The 26,561-nt window shown below is 32.1% G+C and overlaps 1 protein-coding gene across 1 annotated transcript; it reads right to left on the reverse strand.

The window, feature by feature from the left end:
- Positions 1-22,863: 22,863 nt before the first annotated feature.
- Positions 22,864-24,877, reverse strand: LOC130642046 (uncharacterized). The gene is made up of 3 exons (XM_057449115.1): positions 24,667-24,877; positions 24,060-24,209; positions 22,864-23,313 (listed from the first exon to the last, which is right to left on the reverse strand). Exons 1-3 carry the CDS (start codon positions 24,866-24,868, stop codon positions 23,078-23,080), a joined length of 588 nt encoding a protein of 195 aa, XP_057305098.1. The 5' UTR covers positions 24,869-24,877; the 3' UTR covers positions 22,864-23,077.
- Between the last annotated feature and the right edge of the window lie 1,684 nt (positions 24,878-26,561).

Consider the following 26,561-nt stretch of genomic DNA (forward strand, 5'->3'; position numbering starts at 1 on the left):
CTAAATAATTATATTTTGCATAGCAAGAAAGAAATATACAGCGGATACTGTAATTGTTTCATGAAGCAATAAGTTACCACATGTTAAAAAATGAGTCAAATGTCAAATGGTGTTAATTAATTTCTTCTATTTTTGCACGATTGTAAACTCCACATTAACCTTCATTATTCAAACACACAAATTTAGTTTGTATACGTTATATTAAACAAACGTATCAACTGTAGACGTAGTAACTTCTTTCATATAACGACTCTTTTCGATACTTCGCAGCTTTTTTAATAAGTTTCATATGGTTTTACGAAGTCTTTCGCGTTTTCTACTTTCAATCACGGTATGTAGATAAGACGAACGCGCGCCGTACTTGCGTCAGCAAGCTGTTATTAACGCTACATATGTGAACCCTAACCCGAACATCCATAATAATAAGTATTATTCTGTCATTATTTAATTGGTGTCTTTAAAATCTGACTATGTCGGTCGTTTCGCAGAATAAAATAAGCTAGAATTTGAAAAATAGATCAGACGTGCTCAATTGTTTACAAGAAGTAATCGGCGGTAGATGTTGAGTATGTGGCTTCAAACGTATGGACTACTTGTGATTGCAGGCATAACTTCTATGAAAAAAACTATTGAATTCTTTGACAATGGCACAGATTATAGTGGTATGAATCAATCATCAAGATTTCTACCACCAAATTATATGGCTTTGAATGAATCATTAATATTTAAATTACTAAATTTGCCACAGTATATTGATATTTGCAAGACCTTACCTTTCAAGCAAGTGATCAAACGTAAAGGCTGTTTACCAGTAATTTTTCGAAATCAAATGTGTTTAGGCAAGTGTTATCCTAGCATTAAATCACAACTTAGCATGAATTTTTCAATTCATAGATCATGTTCTCCATATAAATCGAAATTTGTGCGTGTAAAGCAGCTATGTCCTTTGCGCGCAAAGAAGTATAAGAGACATCGTGTGTTTCATATAGAACACTGCAAATGTGAAACCTGGAAGCTTGAAGATTAAAAAATTTAGACAAATTTAGATAGAAATGGTGAGACATGTTTTTAACATGTCTGATGAAGAAACACATATAACTTAGCCATATAATTAAAATGACCTTATTGTTTTTTAGTGTTGTCAGTGTACCATCTTGGTATAATTTTGTGCAGACAAAACCATAAAATTCAATGATCTTCTCCACAGATAATATGTTGGTTGTTTGATATTGCACTCGCATATTTAATATTCCCTTGTCAATGTTCTCAGTAGACAGTTGTTGTGGTATAATTCTCGAATGTCAGGACCTTCGTGTGCACCTCTTTAGGTCATATATGTCGAGTCGCGGAAAGCCTTTTCGTCTGCACAATTTTTCGTCCACGATTAAACAATCTTGTTATTATAAGAATTTTCTTATAATAACAAGATTGTTCAATCTTGGACGAAAAATTGTGCAGACGAAAAAGCTTTCCGCGACTCGACACATATATATTTCATTAGGTGAATTGTAAATAAACTTTATATAAATATTTCTTTTTATCAAAATCTTGTAAGAGGGCTGTATCATGTAACGGTAGCCAAAACAAAATAGAATATCGGAAATTTACTAATTATATAATCAACTGTACATTGACGATGTTGATTTTCATCTTTTATCAAATAATCAAAGTATGGAGAAGGGAACATATTTTACCGAAGTAGGAGAAATAACCTTACTTGAGCTTGAAGAGTAAAAGGAAATTTCGCCATTTCACATTTGACAATTTTCATAACCATGTTGATGACAATATTGACACACGTCATTTTGCAGCGAATATAATTTTTTTTTTTAAATAATCTAGTGTGATTTTCATTCATGCCTTCCCTTCTGTAACGCTCCTATTGTTGACTGTACTAATGTTTAATGCAGTTTGAATTTGCAGTTGTCGCATTTTACTTTTACAACTTAACCCACCAAACTCTCATGTATGTTTAACAATTTTTATTCCAAACAAAAAATATTTTTGGGTCATCAAAATTGTCATCATTTATAGTTTGTAGAGATTTTAAAGCTCTCTCCAATATTTTGCCATTTTGACAATTTCTGGAAAATGCGCTTTTTATATACATTTAGTTACATTAATTCTGTCAACAGTTAGTTTTGGACTTGGTGTCTTTTACTTATGAAGAATTTACTTATTTTATCCATTGAATTTTTATTTTTTGTTGCAATTGTTGTTGTAGATTCTGCTTGCTTTCTTTTCTGTGTATGTGTTTTGTTGTTGGTTGCTATGGATTATTTTAATCAGCCTAAGAGAAAAAGTTATAAAAAAGCGCTTGTCTTACAAAATTTCTCCCTCGTGCAAGAAAAACCCTTAAAAACAACATCTAATTTTGGTATTCAGCAAAATGTCAAAACTTTAAATCTTAAAACATCCATCTATGATTAAACAGCGGTCCTTTGAATTTGAAACGAGTAACGAATAAACAAACGGCGAGTTGTCAACGCGTTTTGCAGTGTTTTTGCGAACTGGAAGAGAATAAAATTCAGTTACAACTATTATACACATCCAAATTTATTTGCATTGGACACCAAGAAGGCTGATACAACGAATATTTAATAACCCAGCCAGATTTGCAGTCTTAAAAAACAAATGATATCGACTCAAATGTTTTTTTAAAAAAAAAACACTTCTTATAAACTAAACATTTGAAATAAAATATAAAACTTCAATAACTTTTTACCGCGTAATAACAAGTTTTTTATTTTCAACACTTTTCTAAAAAATGGAGGCATAAAGTTAACGCCATACCAAAATTTTTAATAACTACACCTAATGTTTAAACTGAATCGAGAGTACGAACGATAATAACACATTCGTTGGTATATTTAAAACGCGTTAAAAATTTTAAAATTGAAGATGCGGTATGAAACGTGCAGTAACGCCTGTCACCGTTAAAAATTTTGGGGAAGACATGGTATAATATGTTGTTAGAAGCTAAAAGTGTGCCATAAGTTTTGTGATGCAAACAATGCTGACAATATGGTAATATGAGACGGATATTAAATGCAGCTTATATTCCGAGAGAAAATACATCTGTGTTTTATTATAACCAACAAGCAATCTCCGATTGGTATACTTTGAAATAATTGAAAGGTAATTCTTCCAATTCTAATCTAAATCTATTATTGATCACTGTATTATGCAGTAGGTGAAGGAAACTGATAACTTAGACTTGGTTGTCACTACTTTTAAAACAATAATTTTTTTAACTTAAAGTTACGAAATTTTAAACGCAAATCGTTATTTTACACTTGGCGTTTTTAAATACAAACATTCTTTCAAGTGGGACTGGCGTGATAAAAGCACATGTTTAATTTAGAAAATCTTTTATAAAAAACAGCATTTATGAAGATTTTGTATCTTCACTGGTAAAATATACACTGAAAATAATAGTGGAGTCATTGCGACGCTCTTTAGGGTGTCATTTATATTTATATTTGAAAAAGAAAAGAAAGAATGTCCACTGCTTGCATTGTAACTTAAATATTCTAACACATTGGACAAGCACGTACGATCGAGGCTTGACGTCAAGCGAATTTATAAATGACCTCTTATAATAATACCAGAAGTGCTGCAAACTGTATCACACATTCAGATGGAGCGCTTTAGTACAGGTATGCAGCATGTCGTAAATTGATCAAAACACATACAACATTATAGTGTTTAGGATGTAATATATTTTTCAAACAATAATTTTACTGCAAACTTAGCTGTAATAAAAACACAGTTTATAACCCTTTGTTACTCCGTCAAAGCAAAAGCAATCGGTTAATATTATTTTATTTTGCAAAATAAGTTTCTGTGAAAATTAATTAATCATTACACCGGGCTGAACACTTAGTACAGTAAACCATGTTGCACACGCGACAACTTCGGTTTAAATAAAAACACAGCCCGTCGTTACCCTGTCCAGCTAAAAAACTTACTCACCACTTTTATTCGCAGAATAATTTTTCATGACAATAATAAAATCTATGCAGTTAGGTAGAACTACTTTAATGCATTTAGCATAAGATTTATTCATTAAAAAAAAATTGTTGTAGCTACTTTCACTTTATTCCCAGAAGTAGTCAAAGAGTGAACTAGATAGCAACAAGTCCAAAATAAAAATAAATAAAATTATACCGAAATAAATAAAAACTCTAACTTTTTGTATGTTTTCACATGTTTCTTAACATGTGAAAACATACAAAAAGTAACTATACCTATAGATACAAAGTATAAAAAAGAGAAAAGGTCAACCGGAGACCTAGAAACTTGACACAATCACTTCCAGACTAAAATGGCCCTCGTAAAATGTCTTCATTTTTATTGGGTTCTGCCGTGATTGTTGTATGAAACCAAAACAAAGTCTGCAAACATCGGGTTCTGCAGAGTTTTTACGAAATAAAGCTGTGACGCAACTCTTGTGAACACACAGAATGCGCCTATTATTAGAGAAACCATGAGTCATTGTGTTTGCGAGGGAAAATGCACTCTCTTTCTTTAATGTCGACGAAGAATGCATGTCTATAATGTTAATTGGCAAATTTAACGTTGCGACGTCAATAATACTAATTTCCACTATCTTAATTGAAATTGTGAAGCCATTACAATGTAGTTATAACCTTGAGGCCAAACAACTTGGAAACGAGATAGTGGCATGAGTCATTTTCTACTGCGTTGGTAACTAGGGAAAACCTTGAAGCAAGTTGGTTAAGTTTCCCAAACCCGGGTCCTCGGACCCGTTTCGGAATGGACGGGTTGATGATGTCATCAAAAAGCAGTTAAACTCCAATATCTCGGTAACCGTTTGTCATAAGATATATGATCCTATACGTTTTCTTGCTCAGCGTTTTAGGATTTTTGCGATGAAGGCAACGGGTATACAAATTCCTAAAACATTTTTTTTATACTGGCAGGTCTTTGCTGACGTCAGCAAATTTTTAAACCCTTACATTTTCGTATACGTTCGGCACAATCACATAATCTTACATTTTTGCATCAGCGTTTTAAGTTCTACACATTACAGGAAACGAATAAAGAAATTTAGCTAAAAATGTTATGTACAAGCACTGCTGATTTTTATGAATTTTGATCCTCTGCAATTATATAAATACATGCTCAACATCATTTTACTTTTGCCCGATGATGGGAGAAGGATCTCCCGAAACGTCTCCTACTAAAATATTATGTTCAAAATAATAAACTCACAATAACTCATTTTGTTACTTATAACAGCTGATATACATTGCTTGTAGACAATTACTTGTTTAAAAATTGATGGTATGTGTTGACATTGTCCGATAACTTCTGCTGTAAAAAAATATGAAATTAAAAATATGACCGTTTAACTTTTCAGTGGTAAAAAGTGTTTATAAAAATCAATCATACATAAACCCTTTTGTTTTTGAGTATTTTCTTACACTCATATTTTTAAAGAAACTATATTAATCTTTGTTAATTGGCATGTCAAGGTTTCCCCAATTTTTTAACTATTGCAAACAGGCACAATAATTTTAAGGCGTTAGATGTTTCAGGAACTTAGAAACTATATCCAACATGTATTCAGTTTTATTTCACCTTTGATTGTAAACAAAGGTGAAAACTGTAAAAGCAAATAGAAATTTTAATACTTGCTACATAAATGGACATAAATATCAATCATTCACGTTACAAGTTTGCTGGTATATATAGGAAAAAAGGCTGTAATAGGCTTTATAACAGAATTTACATATGGACTTCTCTGAGCGAGCTGCTTTCATTACACAACGCAGTTGGTAGACCAATCGCCCGTCGAGCGTGGGATCGTGGGTTCAATTTCCACTCGATCCATCATCTTTGTAGCACTTGGGAAAGAAATGTGCAGGTTTACCAATATATCTCACTTATGCACCGTTGTTCTTGTAACATGGGCGATAGACTTATTTTCAAATCATGACTCCGTTCGGCAAGTGCTGCTCCCGGTTGTATAAAGCTTAACAAGTGCTGCAAACTAGATTATTCGGTTGGTATTTAAGCTCCGTTAGCAATCCGTTAGCACTTGATTTCAATAGACATAGAAAATAAGTTTTACCGTGTTTATCAACTGTGACAATAGACAACAACAAAAACGCTTGCCTAAAGACATATCCTTATTTACGAGTTAACTTTTTAGCAGAGACACGAACACCAGCAAAAATTCTTAGAGAATTTTAGAAAGCGACGTTTATTGCCAGATGATTCCAGATAAACTGTGTAGCAGCTACTTTGTAATATACTGAAACTAAGTAAACAGCTTTTTTGTTAATTCTGTGTTTTGAGAAAGTTAACATGTCCAACCACGACAGAGTGTCATTAATGCTATTTTTCTCATGAAACTATTAAACAAGCTGCTTATCAAGGACTTCGTTTCAATTTTTGTTTACAAATTTTATTTAGGTGTTGGTTTTTATTGCTATTTTTGCTCCTTTGTATGACCTTTAATGAACGAAATTATATTTATGAGCTGATAAAAATTTATTGTTTCATGATACCTAATGCACGTAGAACTTAGAATATTTGACATTATGGTTTTGTTCTTGTTAAAAATTCAATCTTTCATCAAAAACATTAATTTTGAATTAATGTTTTTAACAGAACAGAAATTAAATTTGCGACAGATCTGGTGGAGTAATTTTACAGGTATAGGGCCAAAAAATCTATGGAGGCTCCAGCATGTATGGGGCTTACGAGAAATTTCTTTCTTCGCATTTGACCACTCTAGTTTGGATAAAATCCACTCCAAAATCAATAATTTCGCTTTTAGATTTCTATAAAAAGGCTTATATTTTAAAGAAAAAACCGTTTGTGTGTATAGTGAAAAGGTGTGTAATGAATTCTTATTCAAAAAAGGAGAAAAACTATACTTTAAACACCCTGTGATAAATATTCACACGCAACCCAACATGTTATATCATTTGACACAAAGGTTTTTCTTGTCTTGTGAAAAAACCCCATACTGAGCTTATTGACTTTTTTGAAAAAGAAAGCAGACATACCGGATTAGATATAGTTTGTAATTAAGATTAGTAAACTTATTTTATCAGGGAAATTTGTCGACTTTGTATTATTTTTAAAGCCCTTTTTTGTTTCTCCTCAATTAAATGAAAAATACTCTTATTAAAGTGATGAGTCATAAGCGTACGCCGAAAGGGTCAAATACTTTATCGTTAAAATATTTATTTCCGGGAAAATCGAATTTTGAAAATTATGTATTTATAACTATAAAAGTATAACGGTAAAATAGTTTCAAAACTAAAAGCAAAAACAAATCAAAATGAAGAAGTAAAAAGTATAATTTAAGAAGGTCAATAGTAGAAGTTGCTTTGTACTTGACCCAAGTTGAAACAGTGGGTTTTCAAATTTCAGGTAAATGTTTTGTGGAAGACAACATGATGAAATACACCACAGGAATTAATGTCTATTGCTTAGTGGTCACGACTCATTTTTGTTGTTGTTGACCTTGTTTACATTTCCTTTCCTTTTAAAATGCGCTGAACAAACAAAGTTTTTATTTTTATGGTCTTTCTGTTTTTATAGAGGGTGTATATAAAGAAGGTCAAGCCCATGTCGATCAAATCCAAACTTAAACACCGACTCATATTAACCTCTTGTATCATATTAACCTCTCCCAATATCTTAATATTAAAATTGAGTGGGAGCAACTTCTAGTGTCTTTAACATTGTGATGAAGTTTCGTAGTTTAAAAACTAAACTTTTGAAGTTTAGTTTATTTAGCTAAAAACATTGTTAAAAAAATTATAGCTTTTTAATTTTCTAGTGATTGGGCAAGGCAGATATGTCAAGGAACATTAACCCAGTCAACTACCATACACACTTAAATCATTTTTATCATTAAACCACTCGTTACCTTTGTTGATTGGGTGTAAAAGTGGTTGTGATGCAGATGCTTGGAAAGAGAACCATTAATAATACTTAGAGAATACTCTGTATGCGTACCAAGTAGTGGGGGTCATATTCTTTACTAACTGTGTGTTTATTAGTTAAGAACAGAACAAAGTATTCTTGTGTGCATTTTACAAATTTCTAGTCTAAAGTTTAAAGCTTGGTTGTCTCAATGTGTGTTTTCGCTTCTTCTTTCTATCTTTCTAATCATCTGCCTCTTATTAGGGGAATTTTAATGGTTTCAACAACGTTGGCCAAAATACAAAAGATAAAGACAAAAATATAATAGAGTTAGAAGGGAAGACATAGGTTGTGTACTGAAATATCATATTACAATTAATAAAAGTCCCATAGAACATTATGTGTTAAGAGATACAACCTTTCTACATCGTCTCTTTGGAATCCGTTCATTTCTTTTATGTAATTTTGAAACTCTGGTGGGACCTGCTTAGTCGAAATTTAACTTTTCTTCGAAGAAATTTGATCAATCTTTTAAAATGCCTAAATTCACAATTTCAATAATATAGCCATACAAAGATCATTTTTCACTCCGGTTCATTCACAGCAGTGTGAAAGCTCTCCATCACAAAATTCAAGATTTTTTCTTATTTCACATGCTTTATTAAACTTTTCTGATTTTACAAAATGCTTGCATTTAAGAAGGAAGAATAGCAAGTATGGACCACAATGATTCTGTGAGCAATAGGCTGCTTTTTTGAAGAATTTAACCCTGTTCTTTAGAAAATATCTACTCTATAGTAATAAAGATTTTTAATCTAGCCAGACCGAAGTTCTAACCAATCAAAAACGTTAAAGAGATAGCAATGTATTAAAGCGCCTGAGAAATAGTAAAAAATGTAAATAAATCAAGAGTTTGTAGAGAAGTCCTTGTTCCGTTTATAACCATTTACAAATTGTTATCGTCTGCTTTCTACAACTTGCAAAATAAAAAAAAGTTGATAAAAAGATAAAAAGTATAAATACCTTTTTTCTGTCATGTTACCATCTTGTCTGTAGTAAACCTTGTCAAGTTGATCTACTCTTAAATTTCGCACTGGACTGCCATTTCAGTTTTTCTTCAGTTTTTCTTCATGCAATATCAGTCTGTAAGGTTTGTAAGTTTGCCACCAAAGGTAACATCAAGCTTTTTAGAATTGCACTAGTTCACAATCACTTTGTGTGTCATTATTCGTTTAATTTGTTAAGATTCAACAGCAAAATAAGCCTCTACCTTACAAAATACATGGGAAGGCAGGAAAACATAATGACGTCAGAAATTCTTCAGACGTTTCTACAAGCCTTAAAAATTGCTGAATGGGATGGAAAAAAGTGAAAAGGTCACTACTTCATTAAAGCTAAGGTTGAAATTCAAGCAATATAGAGGTTAACTATTAAAGTCTTATAACGGACGTCTTAAGTTAAATGTCAATACATTAAAAAGAATATTGACCTGACCTTACTTTTGGGTACCAAGGGTTGATTCACCTTAAAAGACATTTTGAATCCACGTCATCAGTTGTTGGTTAATTCTTTAAAGTCTATTTCTTTGGAAACAAGACAATAAAATCCCAATAAGAGTAACACGTACGATGAAACTAATGCTGACAACAATGCCTATTAATAACCTTTGAGGTCTTCGCTTGGATATGCTGACCCCAATTGACGCATTGTCCACAACAGCTGACATAAGCAGTTAGAATAGGCATTATTGTTTGGGTTTTAAAAAAAGTTAAAATAAAAAAATAAGAGTTAACGCATGCAGTTAATTCTCCATTTTAAAAGGGCAAAATAAGATATTTGAACTTTTTTTCAATCCTTGTAAATTCTGTCTCTCATTGCGATAATTCGTACTAAAATTTTAATTTAATTGTTTGAAATGAGAGAGGGTGTGACAACTAAACACATGTCATCAGCACAAAGAATGAGACGAAGTTTCATATTTAACATGTTTCATTTTTCTTGATATGTAGCGAAATGACAAATAATAATAATTTGTTTTGCTGTTGGTTTATTGGTCTATTATTAAATACTGTTTTTGAAAGTATGTTATTCTTCTCCTTCTTCTCTCTCTCTATTTTTTTGTACACATTCAAAGTTAGCATATTTAATTCAACATTCAACTTGTCAATGATCTTTTAGTTCTGAGTTGCTCAATAATCGAACGCTTTTCAGCCTGATTTGATTGTTATCGCTTATCACTCATCCAGGTCATAAATGACTTTATTAATAATGTTATGCTGACTATGGAACAAAACATTTTTTTACAGTGACGGATATTATTATTTAAGACGATATTTTATAACTCAACCTTTTTTACCTTGGAAACTGTCCAATAACACCCACAACAGTTTGAAGGTGGGGTCAAACGTGCTTATAAAATGAAAGTAATAAGAAAAAGTAATAAACGCATATAAAAGATGACCTGTCTAGATCAACTTATTCTTATCCTCTCATCTTGGTAAGAAAAATGTTTCACCTCAAAGTTTTGTTCTTGGCAACTAATTTTGTGAATATTTACTATGCATCAAAACCAGTGAAGTGTCTCAATGAAAAGAAGTTAGAAAATATAAATGCATCGTTAATCTACACAAAAGAGTTGTGCTGTGGGGTTTCGTTCAACCAAGCAGTTCTCCACCACGACTGCATACCTGCTGTTATTCAGAACAATTTGTGTGTTGGGTATTGCAAATCTGTTAGTATACCGAATGTGAAAGGAGGAATAACCAGAAAATGTAGATATTGTATGGAAGATAAAACTGTTACGGTTGATGTGAAATTAACATGTTCCTCAAGAAAAAGAAAGTTTAAAATAAAGAAAATCAAAATTGTAAAGACTTGCAAGTGTCGAAATGTTGAAGTAATGCTTTAACATATTTTTTAGCAGTGGAGAAAGAAAGTTATTATTTGGATAAAATTAAAACTTTTTAATTAAGTCGAAATTATATTTCAGAAACATAAAAAATGCGCCACACACAAAATATGACATTGGCACATTTATTTAATATACAGTGCGCGCTCGATAAGTTAATTGTTGTTTCAATGAATTTTTGGAAACATGAATCAACTATAAACATTGTTACAGTTATAGATTTTAAACTAAATAATTTTTAATTCAAGCTTGCTCGAAATTTGAATATAAACAAGAAAAAATGATAATTCATTTTTTGTCAATCTTGAAATTTTTATTTTCTAATTGCAACCAGTGATGTGTTGCTCATGTTTTCATTGGTGGATATCAAATATTTTGCCAGAATACACGAACACACAAAAAATAATTCGATCATTCTTCTAATATGGTTTTATGAGGATAGTAACATAGGCTAATACTATGCATAATCTAAGTCTGATCGATTTTTTTTTGTATAATTGATTGCAAGAATTATCTAAAAATTAATTAGAATTAACTAAAATCCTATTCATCCCCTATGAAGTTGTAAGTTAATCTATTCACCTTGGTTGTTTTGGTGGGACTATTCTTGAATAGATTCATGCTAGAATATACTTTATGTTAGGACTAAAAAAAAAAGAATGCATTCTCAGAATTAACACATCCGCTTTTTTGTCAGAACACAGCAACTTGAGACTAAAATATTCTGCACTAAAAAAATCAGTACTGGCTTACAATCGATTCATTTAGGTCTATGGTTAAAGTTTACCACGGTCTATCTCGCATTGGCAATGATTTCCTATGTAACACTTCATGTTGTAGCTGAATAGGGAATGTGTTGTTTACAAATGTTAATAAATGTCTGTTTACAAATAAATTTGTTAAAGGAATTTATTTTCTTATTATTACAAAGCTGTAAGTATTGTTCTTGTTGTGTTTATGCTTTCTTGTTGATACTATATTCAAAAGTTGTAGCCCTTCATGTTTAGACAGTAAATTTCGACATACGATGGAAATGTGTGCGTTTATCGATTCTGCTAATATGATGTCGCTGGACGTTGTTAGTTACGTCGGGCTACCTCAGTATGCAATGATTAGTAACACAAAGCTCTTATAGTGAACGTAACATCTACTTAAACCCTGATGACCATTTGAACTTAGGGTTGTGTCTCAAGGCACGTGTAATTTTATGATATATTACTATTACATAAAAAAGAAATAGATAGACAGGGCCATACTAGACACCCGATTATTTTCGGTAAGTTTGGCGAAATTTTATGCCATACCAACATATAAGCCCCAATTGTATCGACTGCCAGGATGAAGTTTCGGCTTAATCCTATTTCTTTCACATTCAATCTTTCCAACGTAACTATTACCAATTTAAAGTGCAGTACATAAATTCTCTTCCTTATTGTCTTTAAGCCAATCGACGCGTTTTCCCAGGTTCTGGTGTGTAGGGATTGCGGACTCGCTTCCTCTTCTTAGCTATTTATTAGATTTTGGACGCGTGCGAAAGCAAATAAATCCAAATCATATTTCTGTGAAGCTAAAATATGGATTTAGATGATGAACTATGCTTTTGTGTCTCATAAAAAATTTTTTTTTATTTGTTTGCGTTTTTATGGTAGCTTTTAGTAATGGTCTTTCAATCTTACAACATGATAATGTAAGCCTTGTAAAATGAAATGTTGTGAGAAAGTTCTTTTTGTTACACTATCAGATGATGATTCAATATTTTAGATTTTATTGAATAAGAACTGTCCCAACCATATATAGAAATAATAGATGCGAAAATGTCACAAACATAGAATACAAATTCATTGATTGACACCATAAACTCATTAACCAGCATGTGGTCACTGTGGTAACTAAAAGATTACTTGCCCCCATTTAATTAGACATAAGTTGCCTCATTAAGACTTTAATTGGAGCTAAAATATATGTGACAACAATTAGCTAAAGCCAATAAACACACCACTCGACACGACTCACTATAAAGTTTGAGCAAGTGCTAAATCTTGAAAAATCTTTCTATTTTAAAAGGAGCATAAAGCTTATATTAATAACTACGGCATCACACCAACTATTAAAAGTAGTTTCAAATGTTGTTTAAACAGGATCATAGTACATCAATACTGAGGTAAGCAGCAGAGCATTCTACATTGCTACTTTCTGCGCATAAACAAAATGCGTATGGAGTCTTGCCAAACTATTACTACACTAAACCCTGGTCTAAAATTAGACAAAAAATATTAAAATTGGAGAAAGTAACACACAAACATACACACGAGGACAATTTTTGATTATAACGTACTTTTTAATGAACACAGCCTTAAGGAATACAATCCTTACACCACCGATAAGATTAGTTTCAACAATTAAATTATTACCCATTCTGACCGAAATATTGGTGCAGAATTTGCTGAACAAGTGCATGAATTTAGTCTCACTCATAAACACAAAGTTAGATTACCAAAAATGGCACCATGACAATCATGTAATGTTGGTCTTATTCTAATGATCTTGCGTTTGCAATCAAAACTTTAGATAGCAATATAATTAAAAGCGCATATTCGCATAAATTTACATGACAAACGATAATAATTCATTCGCAAATATTTCTTGGGTTTAAGTAATAAAAAGTAATAATAATCCGTTAACATCAGTAAACAAATTAAATAATTTTACTACACCCTCCCTTCACATTGTCCATTCCCACCTTAATTTTTGTTTTAAAACCACTAAAGTTACATAAATCAGACGAGAAATACCAATATATACACTTCTTTTGATAAAGGTGCATTAGAACAACAAATTTCATATTACTTATAGTCCGCTTGAGACTGCAAAAAGAAGCGATGGGGTTATTAAGCAGGAATTTTCATACTGAATTTTTGTTGGCACCTAAATTATATTTTTTGTGTGTTCATATCAAAGCAAATCTCGCATACGACTCATTCTCAACTAAGAATTTAGTCTATAAGTCTTTTTTCTCCTTGTGTTTTTAGTAAGGTTACAATGGCCGCTTAACTTCGTTGCAGCTGTCTCTGTGTTGTTGCTAAGTGTGACATGTCAGATCAATAAAATACTAGAATAACCCACATTATACACTACAATCTACCACAGAATGTGTCAAGTTTACATATTCCTTCCTCAACTTCTTGGATTCTTGAATGGCCCTGCTTCCTGAATTGATGTGCGTTTGTGGGCCCTGACGTGGATTATTGGACAGATCCGATATCTTAAAAGAAGCGCACTTTAAAAGCTGTTTACCCAACCCACGCTTACGCAAATATTGCACTTACGAACAAACTACAAAGTTCCATTCATTTCTCCAGACAACGACAGATATAATATTCTGTCCAGGAAAAGTTAACAGTCAAAGTGGTGGTACCAAAATAGTTCAGGAAAAATTCTGTTTTGAAAAGGATGTAAAAAATTGCGACGGAAAAATATTTACCAAATAGAAATATGAAAAATAAACGAAATTTTTTACTTTTATTTTAAAATATTTTGGTTATTTAAGGATTATTTACTAACATGGATTAAGAAAGCGGGTTTTACAAGTTTTTGCTTAGCGTTCTTGACGACGGGCTCAAACGGACCCATATTGCTCAGTATTGTCACTAAAACATTGAAAACATTGTTGTTCCTTGAAAGTATTTACTATTCTGTTGGTTTTTCTTGCTGTTTTTATTTTAGTGGATAACTACTAAAACGTCAGTATATCTTCCCAGAGCAAGAAACATTTTTAAGAACTTTTAAGTTGCTGATTGGAGTGGAAAACGTATGCTCGACTTTTGCATTATAAGTTAAAGTTGAGATAGACCGCTATAGGTCAGGTAATAATGCTTTCCTGATGTTGCTTCTTTCCCGTGAAAGGGAAGTCATCATTGCTCCATTTGCCAATATACTTAGAATGGTTTTGGCAACTTCTTCTAGACAAGATCATGCGCGCTGTAAACAAGCAGGATAATGACGTATTCAAGCCACATTACCTTAGTCGGTTAATTATAACTCGTCATTTTTAACATCGTGACGAAAAATTCTAAGTCCTGGAGCACGTAAGTCATTACTACGCTATGTTCAAAATACTATGATCTCTTCTTGCCAAAACATTGCGTTTCGTAGTCATGGTTATTATTATTCAAGAAGGGAAATCATAAATTAACCTTTGTTACCTTGGATGCAGTTCAATAAAGCCCCCAACAGTTTAAGGAGGGGACACATGCTTACTCAACTCCACCTTCTAAATGAAAGTAATTAGAGAGAAGTAATAAGCTTATAAATAAGATGACCTGTCTGGATCACTTTAATTTTTATCTTGTCATTTCGATCACTTGTCATGTCTCATCACAAAGTGTTGCTGTGCGTTTTGTTTTTGACAACGGATTTTATCAAAATTTATTATGCTTCACAACCGGTTAGAGGTATTCACGAGAGGAAGTTAAAGATAATAAATGCTTCGCTAGTCAACACTAAAGAGCTGTGCCTTGGTGTTCGATTCAAACAAGCAGTTGTACACCGCAATTGCATACCAGCCGTTGTTCGAAACAGACTCTGTGTTGGATCTTGTAAATCTGTTAGTATACCAAATATGAAAGGAGGAATGACCAGAAAATGTAGATATTGTATGGAAGATAAAACTGTGACAGTTGATGTGAAGTTAACATGTTCCTCAAGAAAAAGAAAGTTTAAAAAGAAGAAAATCAAAATTGTAAAAACTTGCAAGTGTCGAAATGTTGAAGTAACTCTTTAAGTTTCAAATAAAATGTAAAGGCAAAAAGTAGCTGGTCTGCATAATTGACTGAACTTATTCATATAATGCAACAAAGCAAATTAATATACAAATTATTATATGAATAATTTATTCTATATTTAGTTACATTCTCTTTCTCTTTGTTTCGCTAATTTTTGTTGTACAGGGCCACAATCCTGTGCAAAAAGTTTTGGAATGAAATATAAATTTCAATTTGCAAGAAATGATTTAGGACCAAGTCATATTAGACCCAAGCATTTTGAACTTGTTCAGAGTGGACTTATTATTTGATAAAGTCCAAAACTCCAAAAAATGTGCTAATTATTGCTGATGTCAGTAAGGCAATTAATCAGAAATTTAGTTGTCTTTGTGGTCCCCGACATGAATTATTTCTGTGTGCAAGCGTGTTAAAGAATGTACCTAGCAACTTTCTGTTTGACACTTTTGTCCATAATTACACAATAAGGAAAACACTTTGTCTTAATTTTTTTCACGATTGTAGACTAGGTGCTAAATATTTTTTACGAAGACTTTTACGATTAAGGACTGAAACAATAGGCAGAACAAGTTGATTTTGGAGGGGAAAAATATTTTTACGTGCCCTAACGGCTGTAGCTAATCTACAATTCCACCTATAAACACAATGTTCAACAGAGCACCTATTATAATAATACGCGATAGTAATAAGTGTTGGAGTCAGATATTTTTCACAGGGGCACCTAGGATAAAATTGGTCAACCCCCCCCCCCCCCCCAAAATCCGGACTTATTGACCAGCATGTAAAGCTCTACACACACACACAAAAAAACAGGTTAATTATTTTTTTGTAAAACTATAGTTTGGACACGTCTTCCATGAAGACATCTTTATGTATCCAAGACTGTTTCGCCACCTAATTTAATGGATTTTTCACGAGTCATTCAACTAGTCTGTAATGATGATACGATAACTGGTTGTGTCCGTGACCAGCAAGACAAACATCTTTAATTTTTCCTGATGTAACCGGGAAAATATGTCTTCGTTAATGCATTAGACTGACGTCAATAATTATTTTTAAGTTTACAAATTCGTTACAGCGCACTCAGTTCCCTGGATAAAGAAACTCATTTCAGAACCGGAACAGATTGACGACGTCATCAAAAAGAAGCTTTAAAACTTACTATCTTCTTAACCGTTAGTTGAAATCACGTTTTTTGATACATTATTTCCATCAGCGTTCTGAGCTCTATACAACAGAAGCAACAACTAATCAATTTTCTTACCTGATAAGAAAAATCACAATATTGCTTTTTGAAGTTCTATTTTTACAGTGGTCAAATATTTTGACCAAACCATGTCAAATATTATTTCTTGATTTGTATTTCCTGTTTTTTTTGTCACGATTTCTTTAATTTTATCGGTCTTTGAAACTTTTATACTAGCCAAAATTTATTACAATCATAATAATTGCTTAACATAACCTGGGTTGCTGGCATAACACTGGGTTGAACACACAGTGTCCCCATCACATACATGTTCTTACAAGGGTCTACCAACTTACTCCAAAAAAACTTTCCCGCAATTTTTATTTACACGTGTTTGTGTAAAGGGGGCTGTACGTTTATGCAAACGTTCTAAAATTGCAAACGATACAGAGTTGAGTACAGAGTACATGTGAACCATGTCGCACAGTTTGGAGATGAACTATCTTCTTTACACATTAAGTTAATAGACATTGGTGTGACAAAACAAAACAGAACAGAACAAAACAAAAAAAAATACAAATCATAAAAGCCCTGCAACTTTAGTTTAAACACGAATATAGTCACTTGTCACCTAGCAACATAAAATATTGGTGTCAAAATATCATTAGATTGTGAACCACTACTGTATGGTCAAATCATTAATGAAGTCATCAAAATGTTTAAATTTTAATTATCTTTCTTTCTTTCTCTGTCCAAAAGGATTTCTTAACTAGCCTTAACAACAAGTATAATAATTTTTAAAGTCAGGTTATCTGTCTGAGCTGAAAGTGGTAATATCTCTCTTTTTGAACTAACAATCATTATCAAATGTATCAATTAGTTTCAATATTGGTGTCGTCAAAGATAAGAGTTCGTTGCTATATTGCAACTTAGCTACACCGACTAATTTTAAACCATAGCATAATATAATTTTGCAATCAATTGAACTGGAGTTGAAATGAAAAGCCAGCGACACGGTAAATTTTTGCATGCCCCTAACAACTTGACGATAAGACACACATTACATTGATTTACCTTCTATTTTTTCTATTTTTATGTTACCAGCTGACACAATATCCATCTTAACCAAACGGTCACAATCGCTCTAGTTGAAGGATTCCCTAGAATCAACCCCTTTGTACAGCAACCTAACTACTCTTCTTGAAGGTAATTTTAAATATGTACAACTAAATAATGCTCTTACATAGATTAAATTAAATTAATATAATATATTTAATTTCAAAGATTTTAAGTCTTCTCGTTAAAGGAACTAAGTGCGTATCGGCTTGTGCTTCAAACATATGTTAAACACCCTATTTAATGTAAGTAACTTAACGTTAAAAAACTTAAATCGTCTTTTTAAGCGCGTAACTGTTTTAATCTAACCTTGTTAATTACACATAATATCGAAACTGTTTCCATGGTAAACTGTTAACAACATCTTTATATGATCATTACTGAGCTGTCTTAATTATGTCAAAACAACTTTTGTACAAGTTTTGGTTTAAAAATATTCCTGTTAAAAACTCCTCGTGAATTTGTGTTTCTCGCAAGTGCTTTCCTCTTTGAGATCATGTTGAAAAGTCAAAAGAACTGAAATAAGATAGGATACATATTTTTGATCATCATTATATCGTCGACAAAGTACTTCCAAATGAGATAAAGATAATTCCAGTTCATTATAATTTTCTTGTATCATATTTCTCGCTGATGTTATCTCGTTCAATTTAACTTCTAGTTTCTTTCTTGATGTAACAAACTCATTTGTTAACTCGGAGTGTTGCATTTTTATTGAATTTAGCTTGGAATCCAATATACTACGCAAGTCTTGCGAACCAGACATTGCGTTGAAAGTACACAGTTTTGTTTTGAAATAACTTGCCTTTGATTCTTTGCTATAACAATGCGTTACATATCCTCATCACATATCTAACGTCTTCATTTTAAAGTCATACCTTTGATAAACAAAGAAAACTTTAATAAAAATTTATTGATCCATTGCTTTTAATCATCAGCTTGACATCGTTAAGTAGATTTAATATAATAGCAGTAATTGCTATACCTTTAATTAATGTTGACAAAGCGTTTGATGTTGTGCATCCTTTTGAGCATCCTCCACCAATCTTTTTTACTCGTTTCTTATAAACTCATAGCTAACAACGTATTTTTTAATGGTTAATATTTTCAAGGAGGTCTCTTTAAACCTCCTTGATATTTCGTACAAAATGTAAGAAAATAGATCCTCGGATGTGTGTACTAATACAATATTGCACAGAAACAATAAGAGAATTTACAATGATAATTTCACAACCATATTTTCATACCCATTCGGGCAGCAGTTGTAGTTTGAACGACGAAACGTGGACTTCTGAATTTTTTAAAGAGAAGGTTCATAAAATCGTGGTTAACACAGTTATAAAGTTGGCATTGGTGGAGGAGGTGACAAAAAAGTTAACTATTATAACGGCCCAATGACTAGCAAATTAATGCGATTATTAACCATTTTTATTAATCAGATTTTTAACAAAGTAATTTTTTAAATAATGCAAGTAAACAAACTATATGTGCACTACTTCGCTTCAAATTAAAAAAATTGCTCATAACCAAACCCCCTCTTTTATGTTATTCGGTATAATATTTCACTGAACGAGAAGTGGTCTATTACACTTAGATTGAGCTTATAGTTTTTTTCTTCTAACACGTGCGTTTCTTAAATTTAATTCGTGGTTGGACGATATTAATACTCTCTTTTCTGAGAGCATTAAACAGAGCGAAGGCGTAAATATAAAAGTTATACATTACCGCTACTTGGTATAAGTCTATTGCCAGAAAGGATACAAAAGTTACAACCAGTGAAACTTAACTATTTGCTGGTTTATAAATGGTGATTTTGGAGTTTATTGTTGCAAAAATTAGTCGGCTTCCTGAGAATTGCAAAGTTAAAGGGGGATTTTCACGAAGCAAATTGGACGGCGAATTCGCCGGTAACATGAATTTGAGCATGCGCAGTGTTATTTGTTTTATTTTGCTTCAAAAAATATCGCCGAAAAGTAGAAGCAGTTCCTATTTTTACCTGTAAACTTTTAACCAATCAGAACGTAATATTTAGTGTAATTCTTAGAAAAACTCTTAGAAAAGAATTCAAAATAACTGTCTGATTTTTAATACCCCAGCTTACATTTAGTATTCTAAGCTCGTCACTAAGCTCGGCTCGCCGCCGAGTTCACCATGCACAATTCGCTCCTTTAGTTTCATACGATTTAGTGCGTCTGCTATATATATTCTTGAAAGAAAACACTCAACTATAATTTTCTTGTTGGAAATATAATTGTTAAATACTCTCTTTCCGTGGTATTAAAATGTGTGGTCAGATGAAAGCTAGCTGCTAGCATATTGCCACAGCTCTTACCGGCCACAGTTGTGACATATATTTCAATGTGTGTAATGTAAAAGTGATAGCGTATTTTCTTAATAATAGAAAATTGGCACAGATCAAAAATGAAAGTTATCGAAAGTGAAACTCAGCGTTTTACCGATACCAAATCAGTAGAAATTAAAAATATTAGAAAACAATAAAATGAAAATAGACATTAACTAAAACTGATATTTTTGGAATATTTTTAATATTTTTGACGAAATTTATGTGAACTGGACAAATTAGAAATACTGCAACATCAAGAAGCAATGTGAAAGGGGGTAGGCAATTGTATACATATATATTGTATATAGATTTTCAATCACGGATTATTTGGGAAACTGTTTTAGAATTCAGCATAGGTTTAGTTGGCTTTGGTATTTTATACTCAAATTATTTAAATTCGATACTTAAAACAAGGTTAGTTTTGATTTTATGACGACTTTATATAGGTAAATTAAATAGTGAAAATTTCTATTTCCAATTTGGTCAGCCACTTGTGTAAGTAATAAAGTAGGTGAATTTAAAATCAACACAGGTTATTCACACTTGACTGATAATATTTAGCTGCATATAAATACAATTGCATTAGTCGTTAACTCGTGAAAAATCCACAGAAATTTGCACCTCGAAGCAAAGTCTATCGATATCGATTTTGGTATTTTCAGGTTAAAGATTTCCTGTATTGTTTAGTATTACTCGGTTGTAGCCGACAAACAGCAGTTATTATTATAGACTAGCCGAATTCCCTTTAAAAAAATCCACTGAATCTCTCATTGAGTCCTTTTGAGAGGTGCCAAATAAAGACACAGAACATAGAAATTTGCATTATTCTATATCTATAACCGTCCAACGACAAATAAAAATGCAAAAGGTTTTATTTTTTACAATTTTTATAAATTCTTCTCTACGATATACACGCTGTATTTTATAAGAACAGTGTTTTTCTTTTCGTTTCAGCCTTTATGTTCTTAACTTTCCCTGGTACTTGCACATTGCTTTGGAGAAAAAAGGTTCAGTTTGTGAGATATATGCAATAAAAAAGTAAACTTCTAATTAAATTTGTGCATCACACAAATTTTTATATCAGAAGAAACAATCAAGCTTAGACGTTAGAATATTCTAGCCCATTGTTTAGAGTATATTCTTACAAAAATGTTCTTAACTTTCTTGACAAATACTATCCTCGTTATTCTTAATTATATTCTTAGCATTTCTATGTCCCGAAAATATATAATGCATTAATAAAATAAAGTTGCTATAGCTATTGGCAAATTCTTTTTATATTTGTTTAGAACAAACAATCGAGGTTGGACATATTTTAAGATATCTAACTGACCTTGAGTATATTCTTACAAACAAAAATATGTTCAGGCGCAAGACAAAATATATTTAACTTCATATTTAAGGGAAAATTCAGCTGGAACCGTGTAAACAGCTTAAAAACGTTGTTCACCTAAATTTATTTCTCTACCAGATAATCTAAACAACACACCTGCTTTTTTTCTCCTTTTCAGTAGTAGCTAATGTTCTCTGGATAAAAGTCCAATCAGTTTTTTACTTCGACTCCCAAAGAAAAAAAATTGAAAATGTATAGTCTGATACATTTCCAATCAGTTTTTTTTTTGACGTTATATCATCGTACGTTTTTCTTCTTTATAACAAATATTTCTGACAACAACATAAACTTTTTATACTCGCTCGACAACAAAATCCGCTCTACAATATAACAACAGTTTTGTTTTTTAAAGTTAAGATTCGAATTATCATTCGAATTTGATAGTTTTTTTTTAAAAAGAAAGCAACCTCGGTCCTAGAACACAAAAATGATAGGAGAAGCGAATAAGCTTTAATCTAACCCTCGTGATGAGTAAACATTGTTTGAAATAACTTTTTTCAGGATAACTTTGAGAAAGAGACAACCTTCTTCACCTCGGTTTTCTTTTTTCAGTTGATAAACTTTGTTTCCGTAATATACGGCGTGCACATGGTAAACCGGGGGTAAAATTAAATTATTATATCTATAACCACCAACGGGGCTTTTAAAACAAAAAAAACAAATAAACATTTAGGAACAAAATAAAAATTAGTTTTTATTAAATAAAAAAAGAATTTTATTTTTAAAAGTAATAAGAAAAGAGAATCAAATGTTTAAAAATAGTAACCCCCTGATTTGCGTTTTTTAACTTGGCAAATTTTAGCGTAACGCCACGTCGTAAGAAAGTGACCCGTACTTTGCGTGTCGTGGACTCACATGGTCACTCACACAAGCGTATTATTATATAGATAAAAAAGTCAAGTAGGTAGAATAATTAAACACCACAGTGAGAATAAAATATATAAGATAGGGCAAAAAATGTTACAGCTCTATTAATCAAGATACAGCAAACAAATTTACAGCTCTAGTTAAATAAGGTCACATAGAAGCTGATCGTGGTGTGGTTATAGTTAAAAAAATTGATTGCCTTATACTGTGAAAAAAAATAAACAGCAATATAATAGTATACAAGAATGATTTTAGATTTCCTCTAAAATACCATATATTACTTAAATATATCCAGATGCGACATATAGCAACTTCAATGGTAATCACTTTTTCAGCATTAGGAAGCCACTATGGTACAATTAAAATACAGCTTTTAAAATCAGTTTTTGGGAAAAGAAGCCATAAGTGCGGCGCTAGAAAATCACCCAATTATCGTAAATATTAATTTATATATTTGTGCAAATATTCACTGTCAAAAAACATATGAACATATAATCAAAAATATTCAAATATTTGATGCTTGCAAATATGCTTGCATTGTTTGCCTATTTTACAATCTGGTTCAATAATTCATTCATTCATACGTCGTCATACTTTGATTCTGGTGACTTTCTTCAAAATTCTCTATATAAGCAGACGTTTTGCGGGTAGTTGGCGATAAACGCATTAAGGATATAGCCATAAAAAACGTAAACACGCACATTCCTGCACCAACCCATGCTGAAATTGCTGACCATCCATGGTCAAAAGTATCCCATTCGTCCTTAAATTTTATTTCAGCGTATGTCATAGCGCCCACATTTGCAGCGACTATAAAATAAAAGTCAATATTGACAATAATTACGGATTGCTTAACTCCTTAAAGAAAAACTGGCCAAAAACCCCGGCACTCTATGCCAGTTAAAGGGGTAAGTACTCAAATTACAAGGGTATCCCTCATATTAGTATTTTGAGAAAATAAGCACTCCAAAATTTAAACAAAAACGAATACTACAACCTGCCATTACCCCATCGTATCAAAAAAAGTTCTAAAATTAATTGTATGTGACACTGAATTGAGTACGGAGTCTAAAATGTGGAACATTATAGTTAAGAACTACTTTTCTACACATTGGATAGCATACTTTCTTCAAAAACATATATAGTTGCTGATCACCTAGCTACAATAATGCATTTGAAATAAAAACACAGGTTGCTCAGCATATCTTGTCCTAACCTACCATTTTACATTACTCCAGAGTACGGAATAATTATTTCTACTCTCTCTATCATTCCTATTACTTTTAAACATGTTTTCAATCTGCTGCCAACATCTTCCACAATGTTCTTGCAGCATGTTAGCATCGTCGAGAAATAGTACCTTGCTATCTGGTTTTTCTACGTACATATTGGTTGGTACGTACATATTGGTTGATCAACCAATCAACATATGGTTGATTGGTTTATAAATTTAAAATTCTTCTAGCGCTGAAGAATCTGCTCCGTCAAATCTTTTTAGTTAAAGGTGTTACAACAATACAACATTGACATAAGAAGTAAACAGTTATGATACGCACCTGCCATCCAAGAAAAGATGAGCAATACAACTGATCCACACTTCCAACCACCATAACTTTCTTTGCAGCAGCACAGACATAATGCACTCATTGTCGCCACAGCAGTAAAAAAACCTCCACACAGAAGAAGTGTAAGGATAATGTCTTTTTCTAAATAAAACTGACAAGATAAGCGTGGAATTGGTGATATTTACTCCTAATGCGATCATTTAACATTTATAAAAACAATACACCAGGCTTATGCGCATCATACGATCACAATTTCTAAAACTCCGCTGTCATTAAAAGCAATGTAGCCATTTGAGCATTTTAATATTTTAGTTTCGCTATCATGGAGTAATGAAACTTCTTACATTAAAAAAATTGAATGGCTCCATACTTTGGGTTCAGTATCACAATTGTGCGCTGCCTAGTTACGCACAAATTTTAAGCATTTGTAAACACTCCAACGCGGCAGTATGTGTCCCTCTTTTTCGTGAAATAAAAGAAAGGAAATATTACTAACAAATACTTTAATCAACCAATTACACAGAATGTTGATAAAAGAATTAAAGAATGTGAATTCAGCTCTGTTTTCTTTCGTCCACATACAGTTTCCTTTACATACCTTGGTGGAAATCAGTAAATTCCAATATATTTTCTCTGCTACTGCAATTTGTTTTTGCACAAGCACGCCATAAACCTTCTGTAAACTCTATTGGATTGTCTTTCTTCCACCAGGAGCATCCAGCAGCACCCACTGAAATTCCAGCCATTGCCACACATAACGCCAAGAAGTTCATAACCAAAAGAACGGTAGCGTTTGCCATTTTATTATGCTGAAAATTTAACAACTATTATAACAAATACAGGTTATTATAAATATTATTATAAATAGAGTGACTCAGAAGAGATTTTATTCAAGTTCAAAGGCCACGTTTTTGAGTTAATTTTAGGTATCAGTAATTCAGTAAAGTAATCTATATAATAATACGCCAGTTCTGTCTGTCTGTCTATCTGTCTGTGACTTTTGCAAAGTGGATTATATTCTTCACAATTTTCTTTACCAAATTCTATAAAACATCGCCTATAAAATTGTTCTGTAATTTACCAAACTTTAACGTTAAAATAGTATTGACGTCAAAGGAAAGTTAATTAAGATTAGTGAAGCTATTACAGTCCACTAAAAATTTTGAGGCCAAATAACCTGAAAACGAGGTGGTGACGTCAATGATTATTCACCGCGTAGGTAACTAGGGACCCCCTGGGACCAATTGGGGTAAGTTTCCCAAACCTAGGTCCCCAAATCCTTTTCGGAATGGACGGGTTGATGACGTCATCAAAAACCTTTAAACTCTAATATCACTGCAACCGTTTGTTAAAAGTACATGATCCTAAACATTTTCTTGATCAGCGTTTCAAGATCTATACGATGAAGGCAACATGTATACAATTTTTTTTAAAAAAAAATTGATTTTGACGGGTCATTGCTGACGTCAGCAAAATCTTTAAACCCTTATATTTCATTAACAGCTAATCAAAACCACACGATCATATCCATTTTCTTGATCAGCAGTGTAAGGTCTACACAATGGAGGAAACATGAAATCAAGTTTCTCAATTTATTTATTTTGTATTTGCACTGCTGACGTCAGCAAAAAATGTAAAACAACCTGTTTGTCCATCTTCCTTTTGCCTGAGTGGATTTTTCTACGGGCCTTATCGACTAGTTCCGTACTAATACAGTAATTCTGTTTACATTCTGTGCATTAATATTCACAGAATGGAAACAATTTGATATTTTAAACCTGGTAGTTTGTGATAATTTGGCGATGTTTAAAATAGTCAATTACAGTCGATTGATAGAATTTTAGGTATTATCCAAATCAGGAAAAAAGACGCTGATAAGTACAATATAAAAATGCAAGAAAAGTGTTACGAGATTTAAACAATACTGTGACTAATTTAAGGCAACAACACGAAGATGGTCACACAATGCAAGAAAAAAAAGACTTGAAACAAAATATAACTAAAAACTAAAAAATTACAGCGCATGTTGTAATATTTCATGTTGTCACAGAACAAATTCATTATACCATTTGATTTCCTGATCTGATCTACTTGAAATTATGAGCAAAATTCTTTTTTAAAATTCATCCATCTTTCTCACCACTGTTATGTTGAATTAGTTGTTAGCTTTTTGTGCAGAGAATAAATGGTTAAATGTGTTCGTCAGGTAGGGAAATTAGTTACACATTCTTTTAACCCCAAGCGTACTTTTATTTACTGTTGTGGATAAACAAAAGGTATTATACAAAAAGTTTAATACAATTACAGAGTTGTATGAAAATACATTTGATGAAAAAGAACTAATCAAAACACAACAATATAGAAAGGATTATGTTTAAATTGTGATGGGATATAACAAATACTTGAACATTTGTGTTTCATTCTACTCTGAGCTAGCAAGTGAATTACAATATGAAATTTTGAGATGCGAGTGTCAAGTCGTACTATTAAATC

The sequence above is a fragment of the Hydractinia symbiolongicarpus genome, chromosome 4 (assembly GCF_029227915.1).
Source record: "Hydractinia symbiolongicarpus strain clone_291-10 chromosome 4, HSymV2.1, whole genome shotgun sequence".
Lineage (NCBI taxonomy): Eukaryota > Metazoa > Cnidaria > Hydrozoa > Anthoathecata > Hydractiniidae > Hydractinia > Hydractinia symbiolongicarpus.

Coding starts and splice junctions, on each gene's coding strand:
- LOC130642046 (XM_057449115.1), bottom strand. CDS start 24,868: ATGGCAAACGCTACCGTTCTTTTGGTTATGAACTTCTTGGCGTTATGT. Junction 24,210..24,666: donor ATTTACTGATTTCCACCAAG/GTATGTAAAGGA, acceptor AGTTTTATTTAG/AAAAAGACATTATCCTTACA. Junction 23,314..24,059: donor CATCTTTTCTTGGATGGCAG/GTGCGTATCATA, acceptor TTTATTTTATAG/TCGCTGCAAATGTGGGCGCT.